The sequence below is a fragment of the Ammospiza nelsoni genome, chromosome 10, assembly GCF_027579445.1.
Source record: "Ammospiza nelsoni isolate bAmmNel1 chromosome 10, bAmmNel1.pri, whole genome shotgun sequence".
Taxonomy (NCBI): Eukaryota; Metazoa; Chordata; class Aves; order Passeriformes; family Passerellidae; genus Ammospiza; species Ammospiza nelsoni.
In genome coordinates, this window is record NC_080642.1 from 15,691,692 (window position 1) to 15,709,519 (window position 17,828).

General features: G+C 38.2%; 1 protein-coding gene across 9 annotated transcripts in view; it reads right to left on the reverse strand.

Annotated features, from left to right (window-relative positions):
• The window catches only part of AGFG1 (ArfGAP with FG repeats 1), a 35,717-nt gene that overhangs the window by 657 nt on the left and 17,232 nt on the right, over positions 1–17,828 (reverse strand). The window contains exons 3-14 of one of the 9 annotated variants that reach the window (XM_059478991.1): positions 15,096–15,211; positions 14,413–14,575; positions 13,261–13,417; positions 7,719–7,838; positions 7,024–7,095; positions 5,855–6,064; positions 4,848–5,028; positions 4,112–4,191; positions 3,735–3,827; positions 2,336–2,383; positions 800–955; positions 92–183 (exon numbers count right to left, since the gene is read on the reverse strand). In XM_059478991.1, the coding sequence (XP_059334974.1) occupies positions 92–183; positions 800–955; positions 2,336–2,383; positions 3,735–3,827; positions 4,112–4,191; positions 4,848–5,028; positions 5,855–6,064; positions 7,024–7,095; positions 7,719–7,838; positions 13,261–13,417; positions 14,413–14,575; positions 15,096–15,211 (1,488 nt within the window). Of the gene's footprint in view, positions 1–91; positions 184–799; positions 959–2,335; positions 2,384–3,734; positions 3,828–4,111; positions 4,192–4,847; positions 5,029–5,854; positions 6,065–7,023; positions 7,096–7,718; positions 7,839–13,260; positions 13,418–14,412; positions 14,576–15,095; positions 15,212–17,828 lie in introns of all 9 variants that reach the window. The other 8 variants (XM_059478990.1, XM_059478993.1, XM_059478994.1 and 5 more) reach the window with 8 other exon arrangements.

The following is a 17,828-nucleotide window of genomic DNA, read 5'->3' on the forward strand; positions in this document are numbered from 1 at the left end:
AAAACTTCCTAATATTTGTCTATCTCTAAATTAAGTGTTACAGACTATTCTTCTTTGGACATACAGAAGTCACTGACATGCAACAACTCACCATAAAAGGGTTACTAGATACTCCAACAGCTGCAACTTGTCCAAAAGGAGTTACTACAGGCTTTGCTTGCCCAAATGTAGCAAAACCTGCTCCTTGGAAAGAAAAGCAAAATAATATTAATACTAGTAAACAATGTTCAAAGAGTTCTTTGCTGCAGCTCCCAGCCAAAATTAAGTGTAAGTTTGAACTGCAGAATCAGCAGGACTGATCCTACTTAAACATGATCAGGAATGCAAGTGTCAAACACTGTGGCTGAGCTTTTTGGTTTTTTGTTTGTTATCAACTGTTCACAACTCACCAATCTCCAATTTCTACATATGCACCTTTTTCAATGTTATATCATATAAATTCAGGGATAAAATGCTTTCCGATTTTCTCTTGCCTGTGTTCTATGAAGTTAGAGGAGGTGTAATAGTATGTTGCAAACATTTCCAAACAGCCCTTCTTGCCTAAAACCCCTTTAAGCCTGGGAATACTTACCATTTTAGAATGGGATTCTGGTAAAATTTCAGTTTGGTAATTAGGCAATTGCACACAGCCAAGTCAGAAGGCTCATCTACAGAGCCAGAACAGTGTGGGAACCCTTCATCAACATTACTATCAAGTTCATGTAGAAATAAATATCCACCTGTTATTGCCAACTTATAGACAGAGCATTTTCTCCATGTTTCTGATTTAGACAAGGTTATCTAAAACATGCACACCTACCATTTGGCTGCTGAGCAAAAGCAGTCTGTTGAGGGAAAGCTGCCTGGGTTGGGAACGTGGGCTGCTGGAAGTTGCCACTATAACTAGTAGGAAGACTGTAGGAGGCAGGAGTTCCAAATCCTGCCGGCATGCTCATGGATGCAGTACCAAACGTTGCTGCTGGTAGGCAAAAAATAACATGCAATTATTTGTAAGAAATCATTTTTTTCACGAAACAAATTACTATAAGGCCATGTTAAAAGTCTTCTAATGCCCTATGTGACTGGACAAAAGTTTGGTTCAACTTCCACAGCCACTCACTGAACTGATTTGTTCCCTTCCATCACCCCCAACTGGGTGCATAATTTGCCTTTACACTTTGAAAATGAATGGTGTTATTTAAAATTTATAGATCCAGCACATTCAGATACACTTTGTGAAGAGGAAATTATTTTTTCTTCCGAGTGTTATCATATATTTCCCCCACAGTTTTTCTGGTAGAAGTCTGTACACATAAGAAGCAAGCAGGTTCAGGCAGCCTAAGCCCCTCTGTTTTTCTCCTTAGAAAAGCATGAAAGAACTTTCCTACTTCAAGCTGCACTACAGGAGGTTATAAATAAAAAAAAACAAAGGGATACATGCATCCCCTTTTAGAATCCCATCTTTAATGTCTTTAAGGAGATTCTCACCATGCACATTATTTGCACACAAAGTTTCTGCTGCAAACTCTCTTACTGTTGAGGTAGAACTTAAAACAAAAAGAGCCCAAAACTTTTCATCTGATTCTCTGCTGAATATTTCAAATAAAGAACACACAAGCTCATAAGCATTTCCCCATGCCTTCAGCAAATAAACAGGAGCACATGAGGTGCACAAGTATAGTAACAAAACCATTATTCAGTCTTTTGGGAGTTGTTCTTGAAAAGAGAAGTGCATAGGAAGATTTTTGGTACAAATACAGACACCAGGTATTCTATGCTAGTTAAACAGGACTTCTCTTTTGAAATGTTACAAGCTACATTTTATGCAAGCTCAACTGTTTAATAAAGCTAATAAAATAAATTTAATGAATATAGCTTAATTATCAGTTGAAGTATTTACCCCAAAAGTGTTCAAGGGCAAGACATTGTACAGACAAAGTGTAGACACGTGCACGCAAAACTAATGTACCAACACTGTTCTCAAGTTACAGTGAGCAGAGCAGCTACTCCACAGCAAACTTGGCTAAAACGGCAAAAAGAAGCACAACAAAATCAGCAGGGGACTTGGGATATCCCAAAAGGCATCAAACTACTGTTGGCAGAAACTTCAACAGTCATTCATAGGCACTATATGGTGACCATAGATGATACCAATAATGGTTTTGTTTTGGTTGCTCAACAGGATGTCTATGTATGCTCTTCTCTCCCTCTGCCCACTTGCCAAATATCCACACCCACTCCATTTTTAAGAAGCCTTCCACAATGCTTTGTGCAGAGAACCAGATAGCTGTCAATAAGCTTTTACAAGCAAGAACAATTAGCCACAAGAAACTTGATACCAAATGTGGCCACCTACCAAAATGAGCCTGAGGAAATATGTGAGAGTGCATTGCTCCCGAGAGGCCTTATGGAAGCCACAAAGAGACCAGACAATGTCAAATCATTTATACACTCTTGAACAGTCATTTCTTAATTTTTTATATATAGAGAGAAATAGATACACATATATGTACCAAACAGTTCATCAATAGCACGACCAGCCATAGATTAGTATTAGAAAACCATGAGAAATAAGCTCTACAAAATAGATCTCCCATGTATTTAACAGCAACGTTCATGCAGGAAGAACACATAAAAGGACAAGCTGTAAGTTTACACCTTACACTAAAAGGGGATGAACATTATCTTTACTTATAGACATTATCTCTGTCACCCAGTGTGGAACATCAGGATGCTGCCAAAGGCTTGGAACCTCAGCAAGCCAGGGACAGCTGCATAGAAGGTGGAAGGATAGAGGTGCCATACTCAAGAAATTTATCTAAAGAGGCTACAAATTCTTAACGATGATCCAAACTAGCCCATTTAGGAATGGGATTAAAATAAAGAAAAAAGGTATTTTGGGCATTAAATATCTGAACAAATTTAGCTGCATAATATCTCAAAAAGGACTGAAAACAGAAATAATTTTAATAGAGGACAAAAATTTATCAAATCAGTTTTTAACTCAGCCTACCTAAATCACTGAGCAAACCACATTTCAAATGTCAAAATGCACACATCAGTAGATTTTAATCTGTTGAGGTCCAGCTAATAGATAAAAATGTCAAAATTTAGCACTTGCTCTGTAGAGGAAAATCAGCATAACCTAGCAGCCATCTAATCCAAGTTCATAATTTTAAAGTAGAAGTTTGCTTTCTTAAAAAGTGATTACATTTTGCCCATAGAATTATGATTCTACAGAATCACCCCACAGAAAATTAATATAAAAATGAGCGTAAAGATTAATCATATACTTTAAAAAAGAGACACTAATGTACTAATTAAGTGGACTGGTGAGGAGCTAGCATCCCAAGAGCCTTGGGATGGTTCTGGCTCCAGCTCTTTGGTTTTGAGAGCTTTCAACACTTAGAAATAAAGAAAGAAATTAAACAGAAGAGCTTTCAAGATCCCTCATTTCAGGGCTACCTTCTATAAAGCATGCTCTAAAGCCAAGGTTATAGTTTTGGAAGGAAGCCAGCTGGTGATACATATACCACAGACAGGTAGAGCTCAAACAGATCATTTCGACATTGTTCATCACCACCATTTGAAATCCTAGAATTGCACTTCAACATTGAGCAAACACAAAACATGTCAGACTAGGGACAGATAATACAGAAAATCTTTAAGAAACATATTACACAGATACAGGAAAAAAGAATCAATGCAATTCTTTAAAGAAAGTTTCTCAAACACTCAGTGTATTTTTTCCTAACCTGTTGCTCCTCGGCTATTGGTCTGGAATGGATTTGTTGAAGGTGCCACTGGGGCAACAGGGGCAGCTACAAATGGATTTGTGGAAGGTGTTGCTGAAAGATTAAAGACATTTTACTAAGTAAGCATTTCTCTAACAGCAAATTTCACTCACATGAAGTCTACACAACCTTTATACGAAGACACAAATACCTAAAATTAGGCCAAAAATCAGGAATATATAAGATACATTAAAAATATAGTTATTTTGACAGAAGTACTTTTTTGTTAACAGCACCTTTATTAGCAGTACTAGTGGTGTCAAAGCAGAGCATTATCAAGTAAAAATTAGTAGACTGCTTACTTATAGTCCCCAAGGGTGTTAGTAACACTTCCATACCTCCAAATGGAGCAGGCACGCTTGAAGATGCAGGCTGTGTCTGTGCTGTAGCAGCTACAGGTACTGTTCCAAAAGCATTGCTGGAAATAATTTATACAATCCATTCAGTGAAGTCAGAATTGCTTGTTTAATAATTAAATACAATTTACAGTTACTGCTGGCATGTAAAAGAAAGGGGATGAACATTCATGTGCAGTTTGCAGACTGCAGTGTACCTCCCTGATGCCAGGGTGAGACACTCTCACTGGTGCTGAGCAATGGAAAGTCATCTCCACCAACAGTAGGAGGAGGAATATAGAACTAAGGCCAGCAGCATAAAGGTTGCAAAGCAAAAGCCTTAGGGGCACTTGCAATGCCAAGCCCCTAACAGGCATTTGGTATTTGTTACTTCAATGATCCAGAAATGGGTGGCACCATTTACATTAAAAATATGTGAATTCTTTTTTCAGGGATGATCCTCTGACTTGGAGTAAGCATGCAGGTGCTCTGCAGAGCAAATTGCTACCATCTAACAGGTTTAGCACGTCATGATTAGAAAGAAGTAGAGAACATTCCGCTGACAGTATTCCTAGAGTCAGCCATCCCTCAGTCCTGCCATTATTGAAAACAAGAGATGCAGTTTCAGCACTGCCTCTAAACTCATTCAATGCTTCCCAGTTTGGAAAAGAACAGGTCTGAGAAACGCCTTGCAGCTGCTGGGTGCTGCTGCAGGCAGGGTGGGCAGCGAGCAGCGTACCTGCTGACGTTACTGGTGGCGGTGTAGGCGTTGCTGGAGGTGGCCGTGGAGCTGAAGACGCTGTCCAGCTCCGCCAGCGCCGCGTACTTGTCCGAAGACGCACTTGACTGGTTGGGGGCTGACAGGGCAGGGCCTGCTGAGGACACTGCTGTGCTGAAGCCACTTCCCTGCTCACTCCCACCTAGAAGGAAAGCAAGCAGGTGAAGCATACTGGAGATAGTTTCACTTTCTGCCCTGCTGACACTGAGAACTACATGAAAGTTCACAGACAGTTGCAGACAAAAATTAAATATGCACTAGGGCATAGAGGGAAAAGTATTTAACAAGCCATTAGCTGTCAGCAAAATGTCCTGCCTCTATAGGTACTCTGCAGCCCCAAAGAGCTTTTGTTTTCCTAGAAAAAGAATCCATTCATCTTCAACTAGAAAATGAACAAAACACCTAACCTCGAATAATCCGTTTCAGAAAAAACCTCTAGAGTACAAATGAACATAAGTTTTAACACACCATTTGAGAAGAACAGAATAAGTAGCTTTTTCTCCTCAATTTATGATCAACTAAATCCAAATAGCATTGCTACTATTTTATGAAAAACAAAAGCCAATTGTTTTTGTGGCAGAGAGGAAGAAAACTGCTCTGGTAGCTCTTTGCAACAACTGCAGCTCTCCATTCCAGAGCATCCACTCTAGGTTGTAGTACAAATATAAAATATGTATTGGTATTTTTGCATGTTTTCATTATTGAAGTAATGATTATTTAGATATTTTAATTTTGAATTACTCATCTCAATGGGAAATAGGTTCCCAAACAGCAGTCTTCTAATGATATCCTTTTGAAATGATGTCTTAAAACTCATATCTTGCATATTTAAGGGTACATCGAAACAAAATTCTGCTGATCACTTAGAGAAATTTTGAAATACTGTAACAGTACTTGGACAAGGACAGCCATCCTTGTGGTAACTATACACATATAGAATAACCATGGCAAACAATAAAGTTTAATACCTTGCCCTGCACTGAAGATATTATCTAAATTAGCAAGAGCTGCATATTTGTCAGCTGACTGAAGATTCAGTTTATTCACTGCAGCTTTACTGGCTGCAGTTGCTGTGGCGTTGCTCTGAGAAGCATTGAAGGATCCAAAATCAGCACTGGAGGATTTGGGGAAGTTATCAAAGTGAGCAAAATTAGCATTCACTGATCCAGCACTTCCACCTGTAACAAATTAAGTTAAACATGATCAATGCTCCAAAGTTAGGAAGTTTCTCCAAATGTAACTGATGGCACAATAACCCTCCCTTTGTGGCTATGTGAGGCAATGTGTTTGCCTGCCCCATCCTACCCATTTAAGGCTCTTTCCCATTTCCTTCAAAGTTCAGTGGGCCATCAGAAAAAAATCATAAAATAGTGTTTTGACTGCATATCAGGGATAAACACCCCAAACTTCAACACTTTAAATCACAGTCATAATTTTATCCTGAAAACTACATGCTATTTTTAGCTGTTAAAAGTAATTTCAACAATAAAAGTTTCCTGGAAAAAGATTAATTTGTCTTAATCTTCAATACTCAAAATACAGAAGCTTCATTTCCCTACCATATGTGGCTAACAAATAACTACTATTTACATTTGCTTAGTGGTTCAATGTTTAGTCATTTCAGATGTCAGCTATAATCCTAAACAAAAAAAAAAGTGCCTGGAAGTCCAAAAGTTATATGATTTCATGCCCAGGTTTAAAGAGTTTTGTTCTCTGTTCTCAAGAATTTTAGATTGCATCCAATCAGGAAAGAGGTTAGGGGAAGACACAACACAGCTCTTTTATAACAAATCTCCACTGAAGTCAGAGATACATAAATCAATTTTATAAATTTTATATGAGTCCATACAACTGAACTTCAGATCAAGTATGACACCATGAGCTTCCATCTCTTCATTGTCCAGACAATTTAATCTAGGCAGGTCACAAATTTAAATGAGTTGTTCCATTAAGTGCACCACATTTTATAACAGTTGGTTGATGATTCCACTCATACTACAGAACTTTCTAAAACAGAAACACAACTTTCTAAAAGCATAAGCAACAAGTTGAAACATATGCAACAGTAGGAATGGAAGTGCTATACTACAATGGCATAAAATGAAGCAAGCTGAGTTTTCCACTGCGTGGAACTTACTGTGTACAGCCTGGAGAGGAAAAGCTGAAGTAAATTCACCAAAACTGCAGCTAGATGAAAGCGTTCTGAACGCTGGACAGCCAGAAATTGTGTGTGGGTTAAAGTTAACATAAGAAGGGAGAAAGAAAATTTGAAAAAAAAGTTTAAAACAACACCACACTCAAAAGAAAAAAAAAAGGAAAAGAAAGTCAGTCAGCCAAAGATCTAGACAAACAGCAAGTGTAAACTCAAGCAGAAGTTCTAAAGCATGATCAAATTAAAGGAAAGCAAAATAAATCTTAGCAATAGGCTCTACACATGAAGTCAAACACACTGAAGTGTGTGCACATGCCATACATATGCAGACACACACTTGTTTGGTACTGTGACATCCTTTTGGATCTACTGAAGTGCTTCTCTTAGAAGACAGAGTCAATTCAATACTTATTAAAACCAGTAGAGTTTATTCTTTTCATAGTTATTTCAGGTGTAGAGCTAACAAACACAGTGCCATAAATCAGACTTCTGAGTAGCGTTAGGGGAAAAAAAAAAATCAACACCAAACACAAGGAATTCATTTTGAGTTTCCCCAGAGCTTCAGATGGCTTGATCACATTAAAGCAGGCAGATGCAAGAAAACTCAACTTCGGTACCTTTCAACATAAAGGTAAGGATTATTTCAATTAAGGATTAATCAAAAGTGCTAGGACTTCTACCTGTATTTTGGGGCTGAAAAGGAGACTGACTTGCTGTGGGGAAACCTCCAAAATTACTCGAGCCACTAGACTGTCCAAATGCATCAAAGTTTGCAAAACCTGCATTGGCAGAGTTCTGCGCTGTAAATCGCAAAGGAACAAAACATGTTAATGGATATGGGAAATAAACACAAAAACAGATGTATTAACTGAATTCATGGTCATGACAGCCTTCAAGGGTTATGGCCTACCATACATGTGCTGCTTTTGACATGAAGAAAATTACATGTTATTCTACAATTGAAAGTTGTCTTTGAACAAGCTCTCACAAATCACCTTCACACTGCTGTATCAGTTAATGCCACTCCTGTCTTTCCCACACAAGCTGCTGCTCACAACTCTATGACCCAATGGGATCCACTCCAGCTTAACCCTCAGTGCTTGCGGCGCTGGCTGCCCAGGAAAAAACAGCCACAAAGTACAGAATACCTGGTTTCCAAAACTAGAACTTGTGAGCTAACTGAACATTTCTTTGTGCACAAAAATAGAAGGTATTCTTGTAACACATTGGCAATTCAAATTCCTCATACACCAAGTGCTTCTTCCTCAGGTGAATTTTGGTTGGCACAGCCTGAATAGTTTTGGCTAGGTTTATAAATTCATTTAACTGGAAAATTCAGTCTTTAAAAAAAACTAAATCAGAGTACAGAAATATGGAAAATCAATGCCAGTGACAAGAAGATAGCATTCATGGTGTATCCACAAAATTAAATGCAAGGAAATTTCAAGTAAAACTTCATTTTTTGCCTTCCTTTTGTGCCATACTATAGGAGAAAACAGAAGTTAACACTAATCTAATTTTGACCAGCTGGACATTCAAGCATCTATAGACTCAACAGAAATTGCACACCTAACTGGTAAGCTCCACAGAAGCCCTTCAACTCTATTATAAGCAACAAAGGAAAAAATGTTTTTAATCAAATGCAAACCAAACCTTTTTATAAAGATAACTTGAATTACAATCTAAAGAAAGCTCACACAACACCTTCTGGAATAACAGATGGCAATACATTATATTTTTTGGTTAGAATTTGTTTATTCTGGAGAGATTTTGCAGATTAAGTATATACAAAGAGAATAAATTATGCTGATTGCTGAAGTACTGTAACTTAATAATCTGATAGTGCTAATTAAAAGTTGTATTATTTAAATTAATTTCTATTCAAAAATATCTGTACTATAAACTTAAAAACTGAAAAGACATTTTAATACGAACTACTGCACTCCACAATGCTGCTAATATAAATTAGCAGGAAAGTGCCTGCACTTTCCTTCCCCGAGTACCCTGGGAGAGAGTGAGGTTTGGCTGGACTCAATACCACATTTAATAAACCATGTGCATAAGCATTAGGTTACAGAGCATGGTTTTGGCAGCAGGGAGCAGCCAGGGTGGTCCCTGTGAGGAGTGAACAGAAGCTGCCCCCATTGCTGCACAGCTGCTGCAGCTCCAAGACTGCCCCACCACTGCGCAAAGCCAAGGCTACCAGCAGTGCTGGCTGGGGCACTGTGGTTAAAAAGGTTAAAAACCAGTGTGCAGCAGCTGTGGCAGAGAGGAATGAGGAAAATGCAAGAGAAAACACTGCAGATACCAAGGTCAGCCAAGAGGGAGGGAAGGACATGCTCCAGGCCCATGGAGAAGACCATGGTAAGGAAGGCTGTCCCACTGCAGCCCATGAAGGACCATGGTGTAACACATTCACCCTGCAGCCTTGGAGGAGCCATGCCAGAGCAGGTAGGAGGGCATGAGGAGCCTGGAGCTCATGGAAAGCTGCTCCTGGAGCAGGTTTCTGGCAGGAGCTGTGACCCTGCCTGAAGGACAGCACCCCATGGAAAGGACCCACACTGGAGCAGGGGAACAGCATGAGGAAGAAGTAGCAACAGAGACAAAATGTCATGATTTAACTGCAATGCCCATTCCTCAGCTCCCTCATGGGGAGGAACTAAAATGGTCAGGACACGTCACACACCTACACCTCACAAGAAGGGATGAAGGCGGATTTCATTTTATTCTTTTACTATCCTACTCTATTATTGTCAATAAATAAGTCAAGTCTGGTTTGCCCAGTTACTTTCTCTTGACTCAGCAGCTTTTTCTTGTCTTCCCCAACCTTGCTGATGGGAGAGTGAACACACAGCCCCCTGGGCACCTGGAACCCACCACAGCATGGGAGTCAGCAAGGAGAAAAAAAGAATATCAAAGTGAAAGCAAGATCATGGGAAAGTTATTGAAGTGAGCAAAAAGTTGGCACAAACAGACAAAAAATTACTTCTATGATATCCTGTGTATTGGTTCAAACAGCATTTTACAGACTCCAAATCCCCAAGTTTGAGCTGTTTTGGTGTTTAAACCAATAGTTTTTTAATAGGAAGAGATTAAGAATTTACTTTAAAAATGAAAGTGATACTTTCATCCTAATGCATCAATTGGACAGGCAAGAGACTGATGTTTAGTTGACCAAAGAGGATTAAGCACTTAAATGTCACTTCTAGAATAAGGGCAAGATTATTCATTTTAATCACTCACACAAACAGAAAACTATGTCAAGAATCTTAAATGAAATATCTTTTGGGCCCAAATTAAAAACTGGAGTGTATTACATTACAAAACACTTCATTTTACTCTATCAGCTGACACAGAAAGGATGACCTTCAAGTGAGCCCGTGTTCAAATAGTACTGCTGCAAAACCTTTTCAGCAGAGTATTCTGATATTAATCTCGTTTTATTTTATGCAGTAAAATGTCAACCTTTGTAAATGTGACACAAAAGTAAAGACCGGGCAAGACTTGTACTCTCCTTCACCTGGACAATACATAAATTGCCAATTCCAAAATTCAGTTCTCCACACAAAAACCCAAAAACAATCCTAAGTAAGCTCAGGAACTGCAGGGGGTTGCAGATTGCCATGGATTTACAGCTGCCCTTGACACTGCAGACCAACAAGGCAGTACAAAAGCCAGTTGGCTACAGCCAGGGATGACAACAGCAGTCATGGCAATGCCAGCTGCTCCTACAATCTCTGCAGTTTCTTCTGTGAGGTTTGTACTACCTCCTATGTAATAAAGGAATGAAACACTAAAAAATAGAAAAAAAAAACTAAAATAAAATCTACGTATACCTAAAGTAAAAAAAAAAAAAAAAAAAAACCACAACTCTACAAAATAATTCTTATACTATTTTGTTTTTTCTAGATAAAGTCTCTTCTTCCATGTTATCTGTAATACAGTTGTGCTGTGTCACTACACTTTTGTCATATCTTTTGTGCAGGTCATCTATTCCATCAGTTTTTAAGAAACTTACGTGCCAAAAATTTTGATCCTTGTTGCAATTACCAATCTATAAACTACAGACAAATCAAAATCTCAATTTTGCAGAAATTACAGAACTTTGTAAATTAAATACTGACAGCAAACATAAGGTCAGTATGTTTCTCCTTCAACAAGCAACAATATCCTGAACCGGCTTAATACATTAAAGAACTTGGAAAGCAGAAACATATCACAAATTGCAGTTCCTGCATCATTTTCAAGATTTACACCTACACTTCCCAGATTACAGGACAAGTTTGTTATATTTTCCTATCAGCTGCCACACTCAGTAACTTGTATTGAAGGATCTTAATTTGCTGGTTTCTTCAGTGATTTAGTTGGTATTGTGAACAGGAAGGGAAAAAAGTCCACTCACAGCTAAAACCAAGCCCTAAAACAAGAAGATCAGACTGTAAACTTCGAGAAAGGAGCACTGGACTAAGTGCAAATTCTCCCATCCTCCTTAGCAGTGTGTAATTGCTAACAAAAATTACACGTTTAGACAGCTCCTTAATGAGCATTTCAAATTCATTTCTGCCAAAGCTGGCAGACTGATCAACCCTCCTTGTGTTCCAAAGGAAGAGTCTGTAACATTTTGTTATTCATTTCACAAACACTACCCTGTACTTACAGCACACAAGACATGCCTTACAAGCATTTTACTACAGCAAGTTAGAAAACACCCTCAGGTAGCAAGTCTGCAATACATGTTCAGCTATCACACACTCAGCATCAGGTTTCTGCCTTTTAGAAACTGATTTACTAGCACTGATACTGCTTGGGGCTCTAAAACTTATGGTAAGAAGTCATGGGAATGACCACAGTGGTTAGTTTGTGACCAGAAATTAACAGACTCTCTCCTCAGATTTTATTTATTCTGGAGTGTTCCTACAGCTTTCTATCCTTCTAAAAATTACCCAGCAGAGACGCAGTGGAATTTTACCTAGATTTGGAACACAGTATTGAAATACTGCTTTAATGGAATTTTCATCTCCTAAAAAGCACTAAGAATAATAAAGGGTATATAAATAAAGAATCATTCAGCAACAAGTTTGGAAAGAAATTACTAGAAAAAATTAACCATCTGCAGCCTTTTCAGTAACACTATGCAGCACTGGCCAGCAGAAGTTCTCCCAGTTAAAACACCTCCAAAATTTTGATTAACATGAAATCTAATTTTAAGGATTTTACAAAACACATAGAATAACAATTGCTGTTGCAGTGTTACTGAATTCAGACATTTATTTCACATCAATTTGGATAGATCTTAGTATTTTGCTCAGCACCTCAGGTGTGAACCTGAAGTCCAGCCTATGATAGTTTATCTTGTCTGTTAACAGTTTCAGGACTGATTTGCAAGAAATCTCTCCGAGTAGCTTAGCAGCATCACAGTTTCTCTCAGAACAACTAGATGAAAAGCCTATTCAGACCAGGCAGGCAAAGGTACTTTCCCACAACTACAAGACAAGCTAGCAACAAGAAACTTCACTGACCACAGAATTGACTTTGTCTTCAGGATACATTTCTATGGCTCTTGGTCTTTGGCTGGGAAAAAAAAACCCTGAGGGTTCAATATATTTTACTGAAGTCATCCTCTAAGAATGCAAGGCCTATCCTCTTTCCTCAGTCAATACATATGCTCAAGGCTTGTTTATCCTTCCTGAAACTACAGAATACTGCTCACATGGGCAGTACTCAGCTTTCAAACAGACACACACACAAAAGATGAGATCACTCTTTAAACTGGGCAAGCCTTGGTTTCTCCTTTGACAAACTGGTAGTTATTATCAATACATTTGAACTGCTTTAAAGTCTCTGTATCTGCTTGCTTTTCATGAATGCTCTTCCTAATAATTTTCAGAAAGAAAATTGAAGGTCTGATATCAGCTTCTCTCAACAATTTATTACTCATCCTCTCACTCTTTCCCCCAAAGAACCTAAAGTTTAGTAGTAGGCAGAAACAGTGTAATCATATATATCCTAGAGAACAGCTATAGCAACCCCCACTTCCCAAAGCAGAATTGTCAGTCTTTCTGTCTTCAACCTTTCTTTATAAAGACCTGAAAGAAACTTTCAACAATACCACATTCCTAAGGCACAGAGATTACATACATCTCATGAAGTTTAGTCAAAAGCCATCAAAATTAAAACTACATTTTATACAATTAAAAAGGGTACAGTGGTACAAATACCTACCTGTATGACTGTTGAAGTGTGCAAAATTAGCAAAATTCGCTGTAGCAGTTGACTGAGGAGGGGCAGCAGCAAAGATATCTGAGCCAAGGTCACTGAGGAGGTCAAATTGTTTCTTTTCTTGTTGCTGCTGTCCTTGAGATCGAACTACAACAGGAGACTACAAACAAGATTTCAATTAGCGAGTACAAAAAGGTGGTGTTTTACCACACTGACATTTACAAAATATTAGAAGGCTAGACTAAGCTTATTTCTTTAACAACACATTTATTCCTGAAGTTTAAGATGCTGTATGTAGTACACACCCTCCTCCCACAGTATAAGGAAGACTATTTATATGCTATTACTCTGGCTCTTAAAGGAACTCTTGCAGATTTACATGGTTTAAATGCACCCAGAAAACTAAAGTAGCAAGATATTATTAGCAACTTCAGATTTTGCATTTGAAACTGTAAATACTGTACAAATACAAGCAATAAAACTTAATTTTACAAGACAGAAAATATTTATTCACTACATTCTGAAAAAAAAATTAGAATTCAGTATAAGAGAGAAAAATTGAAGAATTTAATAGCAAGGCTTGAAGTTGCAATTTGCTACTGTTTGAGTTAAAAGAGGTCCATTTAAGAGTTGCCTGTATCCTGACGGCAGTTTTCAAACAAACTGTCTTCCCTCCAAAAATCTAAGTACACAGTGTTGTCTGACTTTACATTACAGCATAAGACAGTTTCAGAATGCATAGGAAGTCATATTGACTTCAATATGACATGCTTTCATCCACATAGTCACTACTAATCTCACAGTTAACAACATCAGTCGTTTACTTATTTTTAGAGAGAAAATGCAAAAATTAAAATATAGCACATTAGGTCTAAACTTTAGAGGTATTTATGCAAAAGACAATTAATTAACCCTATCACAATGGACAACTCTATTTACTGAAAATAACCATTAAAAATCAGTTTGGTCAATAGAAACAAACTTCATTTAGTACCTGATCTGCAAACATGTATATACTTCAGAAAAATATACAATATACAGTGATCATATCAGTTCCTACAGATCACAGCAGCTGTTACTGCAAGAATTTTTGTGCCACTGAAAGAGTTACAAGGACTGCAAACAGTCCTGTGCCCCTCAGCAATCATTACTCACTTGGCTAGGTGTGCCCTTGTTTAAGTGCAGTGCGGGTGCAGCTTCTCCCAAGAGAGATTTGAGTGGCTTCACCTCAGGCGTGCTGCTTGTACTACTGGCAGAAGAGCCCGAGATGGATGCATGGACTGATGCCACCACCTTTGCTTGCTCTGGAGGAACATACCTACATGCAAGAAGAGCAATGGTTTTCACAAGTTTCACATGGAAGTTCTTGAGTCTGAAGTTGAGAACTGGCAGATTTCAGCTTTGCTACTGAAACCCTGATCCTGCAATAGACCGTATCAGTAGTTTGCAAAGTACCTATTCTTTAAATATGACAGAGTTGGTTTTTATTAATGGACTAGAATTTAAAGTCATCAATGTTTTTAGCACTTATTCAATACAAAACATGTCTTTCCCATACTAATAAACCGGATGGGAAATAACAGTTTGCAAAATTGTTACTTTACACTGTTGTTGACACCCTCTTATGCCATTTCTGTTCCATCAATATGAACACTGAGAAGCTTGTTTAGTTTGCCTTCTCTGCTTCCTATAGGAGCTCTACATAAAGTTCAGAAATCATTTCACTTTAGAGTATGTAAGCAGATTCAAAGAAGGAAATAACATTCAAAATGAGAGCAAAAAGTCCATCTTCACTCCTCATCATAGGGGCAACCTTTATAATAGTAAAGGTATCTTACCATCTTTTCTTTTCATATTTTTCCTGTAGAAATTCCTTTACTTTCTGTGGATCCCTGAAGTCTGGAATTGCTGATGATCTATCATCAAATAGGCCAAGCCAAATCTGTTTGCACACCTTAATTAAAAAAAAAAAAAAACCACAACAACACAGATTAATCAGAGAAAATTCCTTAATTCAAAACTTAAATAAGTTTACTATTGTTAATACATTAAACCATTAAAGTGTGTGGCTGCATAATTTATATTCCAGACTGAGCTGCTCTAACAACTGACTGGTGCATCATGTACTGGTCTAAATACCTAAAGCTGCCTGTCACAGCAGGGCAAGCAGATCCCAGCATCCAATTTCATCATTCAACACTCCTTTTGCAAAGTATTTGTAGAATGTGCTCATGAAATGCAAAGCACCTGATTTCTACTTGCAATCTTTAAAATTCTTCTCCTTCACCTAATTCTACACATTCCCTTACTATACTTCAGGACTTAAACTGTTTCAACAGATTCCATATGCCTTAAGCCTCAAATGGTAGATTTTAAAGAAACCAAGGTTCAGTATTTATACTTTTAATTACTATTTGAGTACAAGAACTGTTTTTTCAACAGCCTTTGTTACCATGATGCAGTTTCTACAATACCATATACATTTGAGTGATGGTATGAGATAAGGGGTAAAAATACTCTTGCTCCAATTTTGTTTTCTAATTGTAGTTGTGAGTGAGCAGAAGTTTAACCACTTGCAAAATTCTCAGTATGTTCAAGTTTTAATTCCTGAGCAAAACAAGAGGAAAGGTGTTCTCAAACTAAAGCAGATGTAGGAGTTTTAACATGAAATGTTTTAAGCTCTTCAGACTATTCTGCAAGTAACCTGAATATGCACCCAAACAACAACACCAAACATTAGCTGCCCTCAAAAATCACAGTGCCCTTTTAAAACAGGTTTCTTCCAGAGAAGCAGAGTCAAAAAAGCTTTGTTTTTATGATGCATAGCTTTTCTTCCCACACCCTTTCTGAAATAGCCCTGACCATGCCTCCTACCTGCCTACTACAAACATGCCCTCTATCCCTGCAAGTGTCAGGTTTTCAACATTGTCCCCAGTGACCTTCAGGCTCTAACAACCAAGAGCTGCAAAACTGATTGCTCTGAAAGTTGGCAAATCAAGGTAGAAGCTGTGATACTCCCACCTCAGCATCTTCCCCAAACTACTTGGCAAACATGATAAATCTTATAGGTCACTTCCAAAATTGCTCAGCATTAGAGAGATCAGGCAGACATCCTAACTATGTATTTCATTTTTGATGTTTCAGCTCTAAATAATCCAATTGCATATTCAACACCTAACAGTCCTTATTACCAACATTATCATCATCCTACTGGATAGAGACAACAACAGGAAACAGATCTAATGATCAAAAGATATTTTTAAATGAGTATTTATATAGCTAATTTAGAGCTAAGATCAGTAGTTACTACCTCAAACTCAGCAACTCTGCATTCATTCTGCAATTGTACTCCACAGCAGGATCAAGTTCAACGCACTGATTTGAGTTCTCAAAATTAAACAGTCATTAACAGTATAGTAATAGATAAAATGAAGCTTAATTATTTGTTTAATACATCTTCATACGAAATTAGAAGACAAATTTAGTCAAAAAAGTCACAAGTCTGTTCTAAAGTAAAAGCTAATATCAAGAATCACTGTTTTAACAGTATCAATCTTTCACTACTTTTTGGTGACAAAATATATAAAATCAGAATATTTATGTGTGTAGCTTTAAACTTGCAGTGAATAGCCTGAAGTGAGCCAGCAGTAGTATTTCCATACTTAGATTTGTGAGTATAACTATCCAAGCAGCAGTCATATGATTGCTAGGAGGAAGAGAAGTCCTGCTTGTGGCTATTTACAGAATCTCTAGCAGCAGGAGTTGGTGGTGCTCAAATCTACAGTCCCTCCCCAGCCCCAACTTCAATATTGGAAAGAACATCAGGAAACACTGAAGAAAAGAAAAATTTGGCTCAATTTCAGACAAGCAGAAAGACAAATGTTACAACAGCCCCCACTTGATTCTGCACCCAGCCCTGTAACACTTGGGGCTCTACCATGATAATCAGTTTGCATCCAGCCTGAGATGTGCTGGCCCATGACAGAGGAGGCCTCCTCCCCACCCATACCAGCCCATCCAATTCCTTCTGCTTCTCCTGCCATCCAAAACAAGTCAGATCAAAGAAACTCATCACAATTACCATGTCACTGCTACCATTGAGACCTGGAGATCAACTCACAGCAACAAACCACAACCCAGTTTTTCACGTTTCTCCCTCCCAGTTTTCTGCTTACTCTTCCCCATGAAGTGCCTAAGCATTTGGAGTAAGGGGGGGGAAGAAAACCAAACAAAAAACCCTCACAACAACCAAAAAAACCCCCCAACAACAAACAATCCAAACAAAAAATACCACCACAGCTCCGTGTCAATGTCTCAGGCCATCATGACCACTACAGGCAGTTTCTGTGAGGACTCAGAAAACAAGGTGCTGTGTGACTCCAGATCGTTAGCAGCTACAGAGCCATAGTAGATCCAGTTCTATGAATATGCAAAGAGGAACGGAGGAGGACTGTGCTGAACAAACACCTGTTCATTTAAAATGATGCAAGCTTCTTAAAGGCATCAGCTCTTGCCATTGCACTGCAATTTCTGCAAACCTTCAGAAAACCTTTCAGGCTTCCAAAAGTGTT